Source organism: Sturnira hondurensis, unplaced genomic scaffold (assembly GCF_014824575.4).
Source record: "Sturnira hondurensis isolate 20B ecotype Veracruz unplaced genomic scaffold, ASM1482457v3 Scaffold0009560, whole genome shotgun sequence".
NCBI classification, from domain to species: Eukaryota; Metazoa; Chordata; class Mammalia; order Chiroptera; family Phyllostomidae; genus Sturnira; species Sturnira hondurensis.
In genome coordinates this window covers 146,916-164,691 of record NW_028082191.1, presented here as the reverse complement: position 1 = coordinate 164,691, position 17,776 = coordinate 146,916, and the positions used below count along the sequence as shown (strand labels likewise).

Genomic DNA, 17,776 nt, shown 5'->3' with positions numbered 1-17,776 from the left:
CTTAAAAAAGCCGAAGTCCTTTCATGGCATCCACCTCCAACTTACTGAAGCTTCATGGTTAGAGCACCTTCTGACATGCAGAACAAAAATGCTGTTCAATCATTGTATGTCTAGATTAGGGTCCATGGCAGGCAGTCTTTAAGAAAAATTTGCATGTAGATGCTTTATCAGGGTTCAATACATACAAAGCAGTAAGAAAAGCAGGATTGAGCAGAGGAGGAGATGAACAGAGACAGTCATTATGGACACCCCACTCAATCCTACAACAAGCTCCACAGCTGAGATTATCCTTCAGAGTTGTCATGAATTGAGCAAGGGGGCCAGGTCTCTATATCTCCATATCTGTTGTAGGGTGACCCCAGGGAAGAGGCATTCCCTTGGGTGAGTCAGCTCCTCTCAGTCAAGGACAAATTCCAGGGAGGGGCTCAGCTGAGAACCAGCACCAGTCAACACTCTCAGGAGATGGGGGACTAACTGTCCTGAAGAGAGCACTGTCCTACACTGCCATTTTAGGGATAACAGAAAAAAAATAAAGGAACTGAAATTTTAGTGCCCTGTGTGTATTAGAGCAGTGGTCCTCAACTTTTTTGGTACATGGGACCAATTTTGTGGACTACAATTTTTCCATAGACGGGGAACGGAATAAGTGGGGTGGGAACAGGTGGTAATGCAAGGAAAGCTTTACTCAATTGCCCACTGCTCATTTCCTGCTGTCTTGTCTGGTTCCTAACAGGCCACAGACCAGTACCAGTCCACAGCCCAGAGGTTGGGAAATCCCTGTTTAGAGCATGGATTTGAGTTTCAACGACTTAAGCTATATTTTAAAGAAGAATATTTAAATTGGCTGATTATCTTTCCAATAATTCCTATCACCAAATCATTCTTCAGGTCCTTTAAGGCCCTGAGGTGAAGCTGCTATTCTCCTCTCCTCTGTGTTATCTGAACCAAATGAACTTTATTTGGGTCCTTTCCCACCAGCCCTCAGCATTTGTCACCCTCTGTTTGATGTGCCCCTCCCATCTGTATATTTCCACACCTAACCTGATGTTTGGTAAATAGGACAATTAATAAGGGTATATTGAATAAAGGAATCAATCAATCATTAATAAATGAGCAAACATGACTTCTTTTTCTCCACTGAAGACACAAAATAGGAAAACCCATTTGATGAACATATATTATTCATTTGAGTGTATGCCTTTATGTGCACTTATTATCAGTGCTTAACAAGGACTATTTCATTGTGACTGACATAGAATAAAAGGGCTTTTCTCAAAGTCAACTGTATCTTACATGACTCCTAAATAAATTACAATCTATTATAGGATTTCAATGTGAACTAGAGAGGAAATTAAGGTTTAAACAGGAAACAGCTCTTTGATCATCTGTTATAATAGACTGCAGACAAAGGCTATATTCATGTCTTATATAGATAGGTAAAATAATCATAGAAAATGATTTATTATAGGATGTTTCTTTTCTGTGTTGAAAGAAAACACAAGTATCTAATTAATGGCATCCAAAGCACAGGATGAATGGCATCCAAAATTTTTAAAGTATTATAAAAAAATAAGCCCTGGCCAGTGTGGTTCAGTTGGTTGTCATCCTGCAAACTGAAAGGTCATGTGTTCACTTCCCTGTCAGGGGACATGCATGAATCTCAGGTTCAGTCCACAGTCGGGCCACATGCAATAGGCAACTGATTGCTGTTTCTCTATCACATTGATATTTCTCTCCCTTCTTTTTCTCCCTACATTCCTCTCTCTCAAGAATCAATAAAAGAAAAAATGTTTTAAATAAAATTTAAAAATTATACATATACATACTTAGTAAATAGTAATACAGATATGAAAAATCACTTTGCCAACATATTGTAGAGAACAAAATTTGCCACCAGTGAACTTTTATAAAACTAAAGATATTTGTAACTTCTAGTACCTACAACTTCATTAAGTTACAAGTGCAAACTGCTGAAGAACAATGATTTTTCTCTGTATTGTTTTGGGATGGGGGCAATGTTGGTTTCCTTTTGAAGTAATTAAAAGTCCCATTATTAAAATTCTACCATGAAGAAAATTGCTAAAACTTTCTTGAGATGACAATTTTGCAACTCTTTTTAAATACCTTCAAAGGATCATCAACATTTATGTCTATGAATTTTCTAAAGAAATAATCAGAGTCATGCACAATGCCTTTTATTTCTAATAGCTTTAAAATAGCAGAAATTTAGAAATACAGGTGTTTAGCAATAGGAGATTGCTTGAATAAATGAAATATTATCTTATGAAGTAACATAAAGTTATCAAGATTGTATAATAAAAGAGTACCTAAGACATAACTAAACATTCATAATATGCTATTATTTATTTTAAAAGGGCTACCAATGATGTGATATATACAACAAATTGTGTGCAAAAGTAAAATATAGATTGCAATAGTAACAGTAGTTAGTTTTTTTCTAAGGTAAATTAAAGATAATTTTCATTTTCTTTTTTCCCTTTTCTCTAATTTATACATTTTCATAATAAGTACTGTTTCTGAAATTCACATTATTAAAAAATACTCCCACCTCTCAAAAAAAAATCCTTAAACTGTAAATCACCAATAAGGAATATGAGCTCATCTTTCATTTACATGAGTGGTGTTCTTAAAAATTTTGAGGGAATCTTGGTTATTAATTAATTTGGTTATTAATTCCTCACTGTAGCCTGTGTTATCTGAAAAGGAGGTCAGGAGGTCAACAAAAACTCTCCCAAAGAGCTTGTTGCTCTTTCCAGTAGAAAACTTGAAAATTACCCCCCAAAAGGAGATGCAATTAATGAATATGATTATAAAGACGCAGTTTAAGACAGAAACACAGGAATTAAAAGTAGCTCCAACTCCAAAAGATGAGGTTGGGATTCCAAATTCAGCGTAAAAAAAATCATTGGAAATGTTTTCAAGATAAAACAAAAGGCAGGATTACTTAGACTGGAAGGAGAGCAAATAACACTATAGACCTAATAGGTCCCCTTCACCATTTTACAATTCTGACAAATGATGATGGGACTGGAGTGATAAATGGCCTTTGTTAAGAACAGTACAGGAAATGTAGAAGCCAAAGAACTTATATGTATAACCCATAGACATGAACTAAGGGTGGGGAATGTGGGTGGGAGTGGGGGTGCAGGGCAGAGGGGAATAAAGAGGGGAAATGGAACAATTACAATAGCATAAACAATAAAGTATATTAAAAATAAAATAGAAATGGCCTTGGTAAGAGATGACTAACAAGATCAAGAGTTTAAACTTCTGACATTATGTAGAATTAACTAGAATATTACATTTAAGATGCTATTAAATGGGGACTCTGATAACATGACAAATATTTGAAAGGTCAGACCTAACCATATATGCTTTCTGATTGTGCCCTCTGTCACAAAACTGGTTTCAATGACAACTTTTATATAACAAATAGGATTAACCATTCACTTTGTGTTTGAGATTACCCAAGATGTGTGTTTGTCATTTAGTAAATTGGGTCAAAGCCCTTAGAAAGATCTCTGATTTTATTTTTAAGCAAAAATTTTAAATGATGTCAAGTCCTTTAATTCTAATGATAAAACTTTTGAGGGAAAACATTATTTTTTGTGATACTTCTTTTCTAGGTGGACTCTCAGCAAAATAAAAGAAAGCAAAGCATGCGTTTGAAGACCTCCTTCCCATTCTTGCCTCCCCTCTGCCTCTTCCTTTTGCAACTTTCCTTGAGGGTTGAGATAACCCAACTCACTATAATCAGCTAATCACCTCTCAATCTGTTCCTGAACTTCTTCTACCTATCTTTTGGCTTCCCTGGCTTTTAGGTTTACCCTCTTTCACCTATCAGGCACATAACTGCTCACCTTATCTTTATAGCATAAATTTTCAATGGCTCCCTATTTCCAACCACAGGGAAAAATCTAACTACTACCTTTGCTTTTCAATATGCCATCATTTGATCCTGCTCTCTTTTTATTAACCTTATTACCCTGTCTCCCCATCTTATTATTCTAGTCTTGCTGAGATTTCTACCTTCATATAAACAGAAATAGCTGTTACTTATTGTGTCTCTATGATTTATACTATTCTTCTAAACTTTATTTTTAAAGATTTTATTTACCTTTAGAGAGAGGAGAAGGGAAGGAGAAAGAGAGGGAGAGAAACATCAATGTGTGGTTGTCTCTCACCCATCCCCCACTGGGGACCTGGCCTGCAACCCAGGCATGTGCCCTGACTGGGAATCGAACCAGTGACCCTTTGGTTCACAGCCCACACTCAATCCACTGAGCTACACCAGCCAGGTGTCTTCTAAACTTTAAAGACTGTCTCTTCTTGTCCACCCACCCAAATCTTTTTTGTTTTTCAAGACCTATTAGAGCCCAGGCCAATGTGGCTCAGTTGGAATGTCATCCCTTAAACTAAAAGGTCACAGGTTTGATTCCCAGTTAGGGCACATGCCTACGTTGCAGTTTGGTCCCTGGTCAGGGCACCTGTGAGAGACAATCAGTCAATGTCTGTCGGTCTCTATCTCTCCCCCTCTCTCCCTCCCTCTCTTTCTTCCCCTCTCTTTAAAGTCAATAAGCACATTCTCAGGTGAGGATATATTTTTTAAAAAGACCTGTTTGAGTTCTACTTTTTACAGAGCAAGAGCAGAGCAGATTTTTCGGATACCTTTGTTAATCCAATATGGAGCCACTGTCAGCCATGCCAGTTATGTCAAGTGGCATGATGCCCAGGAGTGAAGTAATAGAGTGTAATGGGAATGCCCCATGGGCCCAGATCACATAAAACCACAAGTCTAGACACTTGGATAAAGACTCCATCTGGACACTGATATGAACATGACCATCACCCACTGTGGGCTATAAGAACCTAGAGATGCAGCCACTTCATGTTCAAGCTTGGTTGTACCACAGGCCACACTCAAAGCCTGAGAGGACTTCTGCTCCACCAGAAGTGTGCTGCCACTATAGCCTCTTGGCTTGAGACCAATGCATGCCTCTCCATCTACAGAGGCCTGCAGTAATCAGTACTTTGCACCAGATGTTTGCTCTGTTTGCTCTATCTAGTAAGCCCTCCTCCTTTTCTGTGTGAAACCTATGTATAACTCTATTGGCTTGTTGGGGAGGTCTTCCCCAATAAACATGGCATTGTGGAAAGTCACAAAGGTGTGTCAGTGACTCCTCTCTGAGATGCTTCCTTGCTCATGACACACTCTCTTAATGAGACTTTCTCCAATTCCTTAGATTTTCAATGATTTCTTCTGTGTAACTTAGCCATTGGATCCCACCCACAGTACAGAACTCAATTATATATTATTATTAATGGCTCCTTTTGTGCTGGTCTTGTTTCCTAAGGTAAGAACTTAGTCTTACCCTTTTTCTATACCTTTCTTCAGTTAATAAATATGCCATTATGTGCTGGGTTTATCAACATTGTCCACTGGGACTTGGTTTTGTATAGTACCTTTGTTTACTGAATCATCTGAAGGAGTTGAAGATGGATCCATTTTGTGAATATGAAAGTAGAACATAAAAACAGTGCTTTAAAAGTATTAGTGATTTTTACCTCTACTCAGCACCATTCGGTCAGGTTATTGTTTCAATTGCACTTCCTCATAAATGTGGGGTACATTCCCCAGGGCAGTAATTTTATTCAAAAGAAGTGGCTATGAGTCCTAGAGCTAGCTTTTTGGCCTCTCTTGTGTGTTTTCCCTTGGACAGAAAACCAGGTGTTCTCACTAGTAGCTAAAAACTCTAAAGATGGTTGCAGCACCTTCAGTCACCAATGATCCTACTAAAGCAAAACTCTTTTTAGCTTAGAAGAGTTATATGCGATTTGGATGTTCAAAATCAAGACTTTTATACCATTATACTCCCTATATTAAGGTAAATAATGACTTTTATGCAGAGACATTACTAAAAAACTAAGCCTAGCAAACTTGAGCCCTTCCAAAATAGTAATGCTACCCATTTAACTGAGTAAATCTCCAAAGCATTCTTTTATGGTTATAAAAACACTCATTCTGAACACAGCTTCTAAATTTGGCTCAATTTTTAGACATAGAAGAGTATTCCATCTGGTATATTTCCAGGATCCCCTCCATTAAGTACTATCAGTTCACTGGTAAAAATAGCATATTTAACGGTTATTGAGCATTACAGGAGTTAGCCCCAGGACCATCACTCCACTTTATAAGCGAGGATCTGGAGACTGAGGAAGTAGGTAATGAACCCAAGCTGCAATTAGGGACATAGGTAGGATTTGAACCATTTAACTTCTGTGTTATCCTGCTTCCTCCAGGAGATGAAACATTGGCTCAATTTTTTTCAATAGGTTTCTAATTGTGGAGCTTACCTTTTCTGGGCCCCAAACCAAAGAAGACCCATGGTCATGTTCAAGGGACCTTACCAATTTAATTCAATTTCTGGGGGCTAAGTGGGCTGGGTTCCCTTCTAAACACCAGAGATAGAGATATAAATCATACAAAGTCCTGAAATTTTGTCAACTCTATGGTCAGGTGTGGGATTACAGATGTTTAAACAAGTAATTTAAATGAGATTTAGTAATAGAGATACTCATGGAACACTGTTAAGGCCATAAATATAATGCCATCAAATCCATAGATAAAACTGAAGGTTCACATGCAACAAGACACATATCATTTGTCCCAGATGCTGACTGACATCTGCCATTGTCCTATGATCTTGTCACCTGTAATAATTTAATATTCAGTAATTTTAGATGTTATTTAAACTGTAGATGTTCTAATTCAATGTATATCAGTCAAGTGCATATGCATATATAGTTTCAATCTTGACAGGAATAAAGAAATGTACATTTGAGAATTTGGTGGTAACATACTAGTTGTCATTATTGATATCTGGAAAAGTAATTCTTGACACTAAAACATGATAAGGATTTTATTTTGTCAGTGTAACATGAAGTGCTACTGAGTTCTCAAATGTAAGATAAGTTAGAAACTAAATGATCTCTTTAAGTTCACTGGAAAAATTGTCAAAAATGCAAGAACCATTAAAACAAGTTGAATTTTCAGCTATAAGCTATAATACGTTTTCAAACAACTTTGATGACATACATATCATCAAAGTTGCATAAGGTAACCACTTTACAAAAATCCTCTCAATGTGTGTCTTTGCAGCTATGTAACTGTAAACAAATGTTATCCAAACACATTATAAGTTCCTGTTATAGAAGAAATGGCTGATCTGAAAATGAGTAAAGGGTAAAAGCCTGGAAATAGCTACTCCTGTAATTACAGTTTCACCAGGAAAAGAAGAAATCCATTAGGGAAACAAACGCTAAATTAAGGAACATTGAGGTGATCCTAGTGTTAACACCAAGTGAATTAGAAATCTTCATGTAGGTATGTGTTCTGCATTTAAAATTCTTGATAGAGTTATCTCTTAAATATAGTAAAAATAACTAGAGTTTAAGCTTTGCCTTTAAATTTAGCTGCTGGCTTTCTTTCATCATCTATAATACATTAGCAAATCATATGCAAGCCAGGAAAGCAGGGCTGAGAAGTCCTGTCCCTGTTACATGATAGTATTTCAAGTGTGTGCATATGCATGTGCATGCATGGACACTAGCCACTTCCTCAATCCGAAGTTTGACAGTAGAGTCTGTTGGTACACTGGCACTTCATACCTGCTAGTGGTTGCTGGTTATTTTATCAACCCAATTAACAATACTAGCCAACATCTACTCTGTGCTTGCCAGATGCCAAGCCCCACTCTAAGCACCTTTTGTGAATTTTCTTTTCTTTTTTACATGAATTTTCTTCCAATCCTCTCAACTCCTTTTGAAATAGATACCATTATTATTCCCATTTTCCAGATAAGAAAACCAAGGCATGGAAAGGTTATTGATTTTGCTCAAGGTGACACAGCTAGTTAGCAGTGGAATCAGGGTAGACACCATGATCTTAACCTCTATGTTCCACCACTGCCCCTGAGGATAGGGAGCCCAGACCTTAACACCCAGGTGGAGGAGAAAGGAAAGGTCACCACTGCCCTTGTTGGTGTGGCTCAGTGAATTGAGTGCCAGTCTGCGAACCAAAAGGTCTCTGGTTGGACTCCCAGACAGGGCACATGCCTAGATTGAGGGCCAGGTGCCCAGTAGGGAGCGCACAAGAGGCAACCACACATTGATGTTTCTCTTCTCTCCCCCATCTTAAAAATAAATAAATAAAATCTTATTAAAAAGAAAAAACCTGTAACCATTGATAATAGCCAACCCAAGTCTCAAACATGTTTTAGTGACTTCTGAGAAAATGTAGGGACATAGAAATTGTGACTCTAGTAGCACCTGGCTCTGCTCACATGGCCTACCAAGCAGGCCCTTCCCAGTGTGCTCCAGGTAGTAGAATTAAGTGGAATGAACAGGGTTTTGCCATTCTAAACTCTCACAGAACTGCTCTGAAAAGTCAAGTTCCTAACATCTTGTTCAGCATGTAGACAGTGCTCAACGTGCCACCTTTACTTATTATTTAATAAATAATATTATCATTTATTATTAATACATCTGTTACTTATAATTAAGAGAGTCAGGTGGCTGAAGTGAGGACCAAATCAGAATTAGAGCTGGACTAGAGTGATGGTGAAATACATATCTTAGGTTTTCAAAATTTCCCCTGATGAGGAATATAGTGGGTCCCAGAATCACAGTGAACCTCCACTTCTAAGGCTCCTCACTAGATGAAATCAAAGGACAGGCTGGGGTAGGATGTGTCTGGAATCAGGCAGGTAACTGTTGATGCCTGTACATATACCTCAACTCCTATTGTCACCTTATAAATGCCTCACAGCAAGAAACACTATTGGTTGGTGAAAAGGAATATATGATTACACAAAAATGTCTGCTTCTACTCCAATAGATTTTTTTAGAGGCCCCAGAAGCTAAACAAGGATAGATTTTCCAGAAAGGTTCAAGCTGTACCCATAATGACCTCCATGTACTGTCCTTCATGTACATTTTGTCTAATCCTAGCACAGTGTACAGTTGTTGATGTTCATCCTTTCTAATCCTCTGCCATAAAGACATTTAAAGTCTCATCTTACAGGTGAGGCAGCTGAAGAACAAAGAGGTTATAGAACGTTTAAGGCGGCACACTGGTCAGTAGAGGAAATGGGATTGATAATGCATCTGTTTGACAGCAAAGTATATGCTCTTTTTACTTTCACATACAGCTTCTCTATGTTCTCTCCTTGAATGGGATAGCCAAATTTCTAAGCACTTCCACAATTATTATTTTTTAAATCACTCAGGTGGGCTATGTGAGCCCTTGTGGGCCATCTCTGACACTCCCTGCCCAGACTAGTCCTGCCAGCTTGCAGCAAGCTTGCTCTCCTGAGTACACAGATCACCTGCCAGTTGTTCCTTAAAACTTTGGAGGCTGGCTACAACTCTTTCAGGACCTTAGCCAAGTGCCTGCCACACTCAGATGGCTGATTCTTCTCTTTCAAGCCTAGCACACACTTTCTCTTTTCTGCTTCAAGTTTCCCTTTTTGTTAGATTTTATTCTGAGAACTGAGCAAGAGCCATTCCAGAATTGAAAAAGATAGTTTCCATGGTTCTACCAGCCCAAACATTAAAACCAAGCATCAGAACAGACATAATGTGCTGTGGTCCAGTTCCATCTGTAAAATGCAGCTACTTTGCCAACACTCCAGAGATGATCTACTCCTTACATGAAGGGTGTATCAATAAGTTTGCATCTAGATTGCACACATATTTTTAAAAAGCTGTTTCACAATTTTCTTGGACTTTTTCAAGCATCAAAAAACAAAGTTATGCCCTGGCTGGTGTAGCTCAGTGGATTGAGCACGGGCCTGCGAACCAGAGGATCGAGATTCGATTCCCAGTCAGGGCACATGCCTGGGTTGCAGGCTGGTTCCCTGCAGGCCAACTCCCAGCAGAGGACGCACGAAAGGCAACCATAATTGATGTTTCTCTCCCTCTCTCCTTCCCCTCTAAAGATAAAGAAATAAATAAAATCTTTAAAAAAAAAAACAAAGTTATATATTAACCAGCTATATCCCCAGAACAGCTCTATTTATCTCAATGGGAATGATTAAAATTTGCTGACAGCTTTAAAAATCAGCACATGTGCATGATCATAATGTACCAAGTTTAATAATTAACAAAGTTTAAAAATAAGAATCAAATTCAGACAGTTTTAAATGTAAATCATGGGATCAGTCACCTAATTCTAAAATTCTGATTCTACTCTGTTTCCTATTCTTAATGTGATTTGGCAGGAAATGTGAAAGGGTTGTTTGTAAATTGGTGTGGGTTTTGGATCCAATCAATTATTACTGCATTGGTTTAATGTTCACTAATTTAACATATTTACTGAGTGTTAACTGGTCTAGGCAGAGCTCTGGAGCTGGGGGTTGTGGGTCTTCTGGGGAGGAGACAAGATACCTTTCTGGGATCCAGAGGCTTACAGTCTAGTGAAAAAGAAAGCCATTGAATATACAGGCATACCTCAGATATATCAAGGGTTTTTGTTCCAGACCACCACAAGAAAAAAAATATAACAAGAAAGCAAGTCAAACAAAGTTTATGGTTTCCCAGTGCATATAAAAGCTCTGTTTATGCTATATGGTAGTGTGCTAAGTGTACAGTAGCATTATATCTTTAAAATACAATCATATCTTAATTGAAAAATACTTTATTGCTAGAAAATGCTATCATCTGAACTTGTTGGAAAAATAGTGCCAATAGACTTGCCTGATGCAGGATTACTGCAAACCTTCAATTTGTAAAAAAACACACTATCTGTAAAGCACAATAAAGCAAAGTGCAATAAAACAAAGTATGTCTGTACATAATTATACTAATACATGAATAATTAAAAACTTATGGAAAGAACAAAGTGGCAGAGGAGAGTTAAACAGAGGCATCTAATCCCATCTGGGAGGGATTCAGGAAGGATGCCCTGGGAAATGATATCTGAGTTAAGATTTGTGGTTAATAAAGTATTTTCTATTTCTTAGTTTCCTCATCTCATATAGAGAGTGACTAAATATCTTCCTTCATGTGGTGGAAGTAAGCATCCTTTCTTCTAGTTCTGTTCTGGCCTCCTCTCTTCTTTACACTCTTGGTTTGGGTGATTTTATTTATTTCAGTGGCTTCAACTAAAACTCTGTAAACCCAACTTCTTCCCTACATTTCTACCTGCTAGACATCGTTCCCTGGTGTCTTTCTAGCACCTCCACCTCCAGGTGTCCCATCTTTCCCCCCAATCTACTATTCCCTTCCTTACATGGCTCTTTTTGCTAACACTGTCACTCAATAGGTGTCACTTTGTGAATGAAAAATCCACAGCAGCCATTCAATGACCACAGAAAGAACTAAACTTTTGAAGTGACATACAAGATTCCCCACAATTCATCTCAACTGACCTTTGTAGTTTGGTCTTCTACTAGACCCACCCCAGCTGTCCACACTGAAGTTCTCAAGGTTTCCTAAGCATGCTACCATGTTCTTTCACATATTTGTAATTTTTTAAATTAATTAATTTCATAAAAATTAAAAATAAAATAAAATTAACTTTTAAAATATTATAGTTGAGCCCTGGCTGATGTAGCTCAGTGGATTGAGCGTGGGCCTGAGAACCACGCGATCGCAGTTCTATTCCCAGTCAGGGCACATGCCTGGGCTGCAGGCCAGTTCCCAGCAGGGGATGCACGAGAGGCAACCATTTATTGATACTTCTCTCCTTCTCTCCTTCCCTTCTCCTCTAAAGATAAATAAATAAAATCTTTAAAAAGTAAAATAAAAATATTATAGTTGACATACAATATTATATTAGTTCAGGTATACAACATAGTGATTAACATTTATGTACCTGACAAAGTGATCACCATAAGTCTAATAACCACCTGCTACCATACAAAGTTATTATGATGTTATTAACTATATCCCCTATGCTGCACATTACATCCCCATGATTTATTTATTTTATAACTGGAAATGTATACCTCTTAATACCATTCACTTTTTTTGCATATGTCTCCACCCTCCTCACTTCTGAAGCTGTTCCTTAGTTTAAAATGCTTTCTTCATCTAGTCCTCCATTGAATTCGTATTCATTCTTTAAGACCTACTTCAACTGTCACCTCCTCTGTGAAGTCTGCCCAGATTTTCCCAGATGGAGTTCAACTTTCTCTCCAGTCACTTTCTCTAGACCTTTTGCTTGCCCTACTGAAGAATCTGTCATCACAGATCATTAATGTTTGTTCATGACTCTGCCTCCACATCAACTTGTGAGCACCCCAGAGGAAATGGTCCTGTATAATTCACCTTACATTTTCTTTGGGATAAAATGTGGAACAGGAAATAAATATTCATCAAATTAATGAATAATGAGTGAATTAATTAATGGGCCCTTCTTGTAGTATGTACTGCATTCTACCTTACATTGTCTTTGTTTGTGTATCTCATCTCTCTTCCTGGATTGACAAATCTCCACGGCAGTAACAATGTGATCCATTTTTGCATGCCTTACCACAGCCTACTCTAATGGTTATTGTCTGAATAAACAAAACTTTTGTAGGACTTTGTGTCATACATCACAATTGCATAGCCACCTTCACACTCACTGTTTCACTTGATCTTCACAGTGACCCTGTAATCTATCCCTGACAAGTTGCCGTGATTTTGAGATAGTAGGTAAAGCAATGAGTAAAGCTTTGGAACTCTACTTTCTTGGTTTTTAGAACAATTCCTATTCTATGTAATATTTTTGAGAGAAGGAAGATTTGCTCAGCAGTCCCTGGTTTTGAGAGTTTGAGGGTGAATGTAGAGATTCATAACTTTTTGTAAAAATAGCTAAACCTACCCTATCCTTCCCACGAGTTTAACATAAATAACTTGAGTGAGCTTGATGGCTTGGAGTATGAATTAGGAAGAGCAAAATAAAGGGTAGGGGGAGAATAAAAGAATCCGAACCCTTTAGATATACTTTGGACCAAAAGAGACTTTGAGGACCTGAGAAGAGAAATTTCAGTTTCCATTAGATGGAGTGCTTTGCAGGGTAGCACCAAGAAGCACTTAGTAATACTTTCTAAAATACCTAGATAGACTTGCTATTAAGTCCAAGTTCCTCCAGGAAAGAAAATATCAAAAATGTTGAAAGAAAACTAAATCTATATAGTCTTGGTCCACTTCAACATGCTGTTGTGTTTATTCATCTGTGTACCTGCAGCATTGGGCACAAAGTGTAGCATGGGTGAGCTCAAGAGGGTCAGGCTGACTGAAGTGGTAGCCTGAAATCTGACTCTAAGGTAAGGAAGGCTGAAGCGGAAGAAGGTGCCCAGGGTCAGGGCCAGCATCCAATATCCAATGCTGTGGTTTGCTCAACAAACACAGCAGAGTCAGAGCACCTCTGTCCTGCTGACCTCACTGGGAACAAGACCAACCCCTGGCTCTGAGGTCTGCAAGTCTTCACCAACATATTAATGGGTGTCCTAATTGTTGCACAAGCACCAGGAGGCCCTGGATGTTGAGAGAAAGCATCCTTGGGGGTTTGTTAAACAGGCTGTTGTGGAGGCATTGTTTATTCTCACTGGCCCCACCCCATATGCTCTGACTGACCCTCCTTAGAGAGTGGGATCCCCCACTGACATCCTTCCTTCTGACTTCTGTCTTTGGCAACCCCTCTGTGTGAACAGCCACCCTCCCCCACTTTCATTTCTCATAGGGTAGTCTCTGACTCCATATCTGCCAAATATGGGTTGGGCCAGAGAGGGCCAAGTTTTTTCCAAAACAGCCCTGCTGGGTGGTTTGGCTGTCCCATGTTGGTGGGGGAGGAGGAGAGTATGAGACAAGAGACATTTCCCAAGAAGGTCCTGCAGCCCCAGGTAGAACCATGACTATCATGGAACCCCAGAGAATCAGGGTCAGGAGAGTCTTTGGCAATTGATTGTCCCGGAGTTCAACCCCTTCTTCCTGAACCGGGAGCTGTTCAAGGCCATTTTCCTGATGTCAGGATAACCATATGTTGTGGTGCATGCCTGCTCCAAGCGTGGGTGTGGAGTGCCCAGGTCCGGTTGGAGCAAGTGACTGATCTTCGCTTGGGGCAAGTGACAGACCTTTGCTAACCCCAAGTAGGAGTCCTTCTCCTGCCTTCCCCCTTACCGCTTGCTTGGAAAATTAGAGCAAGCATAGATTTGGCACCCTTCCAGGGCAGAAAGTCAGAGCCTCATACCTTCAACAGACTTCCAGCCCCATGCTTTTCTGTTCAGGGGCGCACCAAATACTCCCCCTGAGGAAGTGTTCCGTGCGTCACCCTGGACACACTAGATAGATCCCCCCGCCCCCATGCATGGAGAATCTAAGGGCTCCTAAACGCAATCCCTGTCGCTTGGCAGACTTGCACGCCTCTCCTAGCCTTCACTTCTCCGAGTGCTGGAGCAAAAAGAAGGACACATAGCCGAAACTGACCTGAGATGCCGCCCCCCACCACGACCACGTCGCATTTTCTGCTCATGATGCTCATCCCTCTCCAGGCCACCTGGGTGTCAGCTGATCTGGTCTCTCTGGGTCTCGGCTCCCGCCCGCAGCACTGACCGAAGCACTACGGCCTCTGCTGAACCTCTAGATTGCCGGCTGGAAACGCTGGGGAGCGAGTCCCTCCCGCAGGTCCACGCCCCGCCCCATAAGGTGGAACACTGGCCGCTGCCTCCGCCCACTGCTCCGGGGCTCAGACCTGCAGAAGGGTAAGATCCTGGGTAGAGAAGCCGATCTGGGGCCTGCAAAAGTCCTTTCCTGGAGGCACCGCCCCTTGGCCTTCTTCTGCACAGTGTTTTCCTATCATCCTCCCTAGTGCACGATTGAGCTTGGAGTTGGGAACATGGCAGTTTGGGATGCCTTTCTCTAGCACCTCAATTACTCCCAGAATAGAGCAATACAGACAGTAACAAATAGTAATTGAGCTCTTCCCAGGTACCAGGCACCTTACTTACTAAGGCTAAAGCCTACAAGCCTATTGCATGATTCCGGTTGAACCTTACAACAACCCATTTTACACATGAGGAAAGTGAGATAAAATAGTGACTGGCAAAGGCAAGATAAAAAGCCAGAAAGGAAAAAAAAGCCAGCAAAATTCTGAGACGCACTTTGACCCACCACACAGTGTTACCATCACCCTGGCACATATTTGAGTAGGATTCTCAGATTTCCCATTTTCCTTTCAAATATCCACTTCTTTCCCCAGTCCCCCTGCCCATATGCCCACAATTAACTTAGGAAGGCTCTTCTCTAGTATTGTAAACACTTTCTCTAGTATTGCCACACTTTTGTAAATGATTGAAATAACCAACTGTTCCTTGAGCAAATCAATGTGTCAGTGTTAAAAGCTGTTCAGGTAGGAACCTAGAAAACTGGTGGTGGCAAGGGCAATGACTTGGATGGGCAGTGTGGAATTTAGAGACCCATCTTTAAACAGCAAGGGGAGTTATTTATGGCCCTGGGATGTGGGTAGTGGATCATGGCTTTGCCAAACATAAGACTGATTCAACAATATTACACTGACACAGTGTAATAATTAGAAAGGTTTACTAATTAGAAAGAATATATGCAACCCTATGTTCAACTGCAGTACTATTTCCAATAGTCAAACTATGGAAGCAACCCAAGTGCCTACCCATACAGTGGATAAAAAAGCAGTGGTACATATATATAATAAAAAAGAATGAAATCTTATCATTTGCAGCAGCATGGATGGACTTAGAGGGTATTATGCTAAGTGAAATAAGTCAGTCAGAGAAAAACAAATACCATATGATTTCTCTTACGTGTGGAATCTAAAGGACAACATAAATGAACAAACAAAACAGAAATAGACTCATAGATACAAAGAACAGGCTGAGGGTTACCAGGAGGGTGGGGGACTGGGTAACAAGGTTGAAGAGATTGAGAAGTACAGATTGCTGGTTACAAAGTAGTCACGGGGATGTAAAGTACAGCATAATGAATATAGTCAATAATGTAACAATTATGAATGGTGGCAGGTGGGTACTGGAAACATTGCCAAGGTCACTTTGTAAAGCATGTGATTGTCTAACCACTATGCTGTAAACCTGAAACTAATATAAAACCACATTAAATGTAAACTGTAGCTGGAAAAAAGAGAAATCTATCATTATAACTAAAAAGTACATTTAGAAACACTGCTTGAAAGGAGACCAAGATAAAAATTCAATTGTAATCCTTGATATATTGTCAAAATATTAGAAAGTAAAATTCAAAAATTCCATTCATTATAGTATCAAAATTAATAAAACACTTAAAAATAAATTTAAGAAAAGAAAAAACATAGCATGTTTTAGCTGAGGTGGCTCAAATTAAAACAGAGGTATATTTCTTCAGACCACTAGGAAAACCACATCTGAGAATGAAAAGTGGAAAGAAGCAATGTAGGGTAACTTTTGAAGAAATAATTATATATAGTGTTTTTGGTCAGGTTAGCTAGCTACAATGGGGTGCTGGCTCCAGGTCTGGTGAATTGAGAAGCTGAAGCAAGCATTCTTGTCATCCCACCCTAGTCAATGCATCCACCTGCTACCAAAGTATCCTGAGCTTCTGCTGCCCTGAGACTGGAAGAAGGTTTGCTCATACCTGTGACAGAGAAGTTACTGGTAGCAGAAAAAGTCTTGGACCAGCTATGACTTAGATTCTAGAAACTTTATCTCTCCTGCTTTGATATACAATAGTTCCTGGGCTTAAAACTTGAGCCTGTGTTCCCAGACTCTAAAAGCAGTGCTTCTCAGACTTGAACATGCATACAAATTGCCCAGGTCTGATGTCTGAGGAGCTACATTCTAACAAGCACCAAGTGATGGTACTGCTATGGTCCATGGACCACACACCTTGAGCAAATTCTCTTCTCCACTCCTCTGTTATCCATCAGTTCTAGAGCCAGTTCCATTCTCCAGAGCCTCTTATCTCTCAAGATGAGCCTAGTGGGAAGATGTCCATGTTTTATAGAAGCATTTATTAAACACCTGCTATGCTGAGCCCTGGGGAAGAGGTGAAAAAGATGAAGGCTGCCCCTGCTCTCTTATGGCTCACACTCTATCAGGGAAGACATCCAGGTATAGTAACCACAAATACAATGAATGTTGCACTGGAACATGCAGCAGAGACAGATAGCTTAGTCCAGGTAATCACAGAGGACCCCCAGGAGAAAATTACTTTTCTGCTGGGACTTGAAGAATGAATCAAGGTTAACCAACTATTGAGGAAGACAGGCACACTAGTCAGTTAAAAAGCAAGCCTGAGGCTAGAGTATTGGAAAAATTGGACACAGTGCAGGGTACAAAGAACACCTTTGATCACCTTTAGGGCTTGTTAGAAACACCACAAAAGTAATTCTAATTAAAAGAATAAAAATTGTGGAAAATTAACAATAAATAAAGTGATAGAAAATATCATTTATTTTTGTGTGTGTTTGTGTCTTTTCTTTCCAAGTAGATAATAAATTCCTGCAGGAGGGGATCATGAATTATTTCTTATTCATCCATTAAAGGAGGTTTTATTGAGCACAAACACTGTGTCAGGCACTTATCATTGAAAATAAGCCCTTAAATTAAGAAATGGTGATAATCTTAGGAAAACCAAATATGAAAGCAGGCAATAACAGTTAACCTAAGTCATGTTCCAATGGATTAATGCTCAACACCTCTAACCAAACACAGAGGAATGCTCTTTGCCACAAGCAGTGTTT

General features: G+C 39.5%; 1 protein-coding gene across 2 annotated transcripts in view; it reads right to left on the bottom strand.

Moving 5' to 3' along the window:
• The window catches only part of MAOB (monoamine oxidase B), a 150,673-nt gene extending 135,991 nt beyond the window's left edge, over positions 1 to 14,682 (bottom strand). Inside the window, exon 1 of one of the 2 annotated variants that reach the window (XM_037057249.1) lies at positions 14,494 to 14,682. In XM_037057249.1, coding sequence (XP_036913144.1) covers positions 14,494 to 14,548 — 55 coding nt within the window. In that variant the 5' untranslated portion in view covers positions 14,549 to 14,682. The remainder of the gene's footprint in view (positions 1 to 14,493) is intronic. The other variant, XM_037057247.1, reaches the window with a different exon arrangement.
• Between the last annotated feature and the right edge of the window lie 3,094 nt (positions 14,683 to 17,776).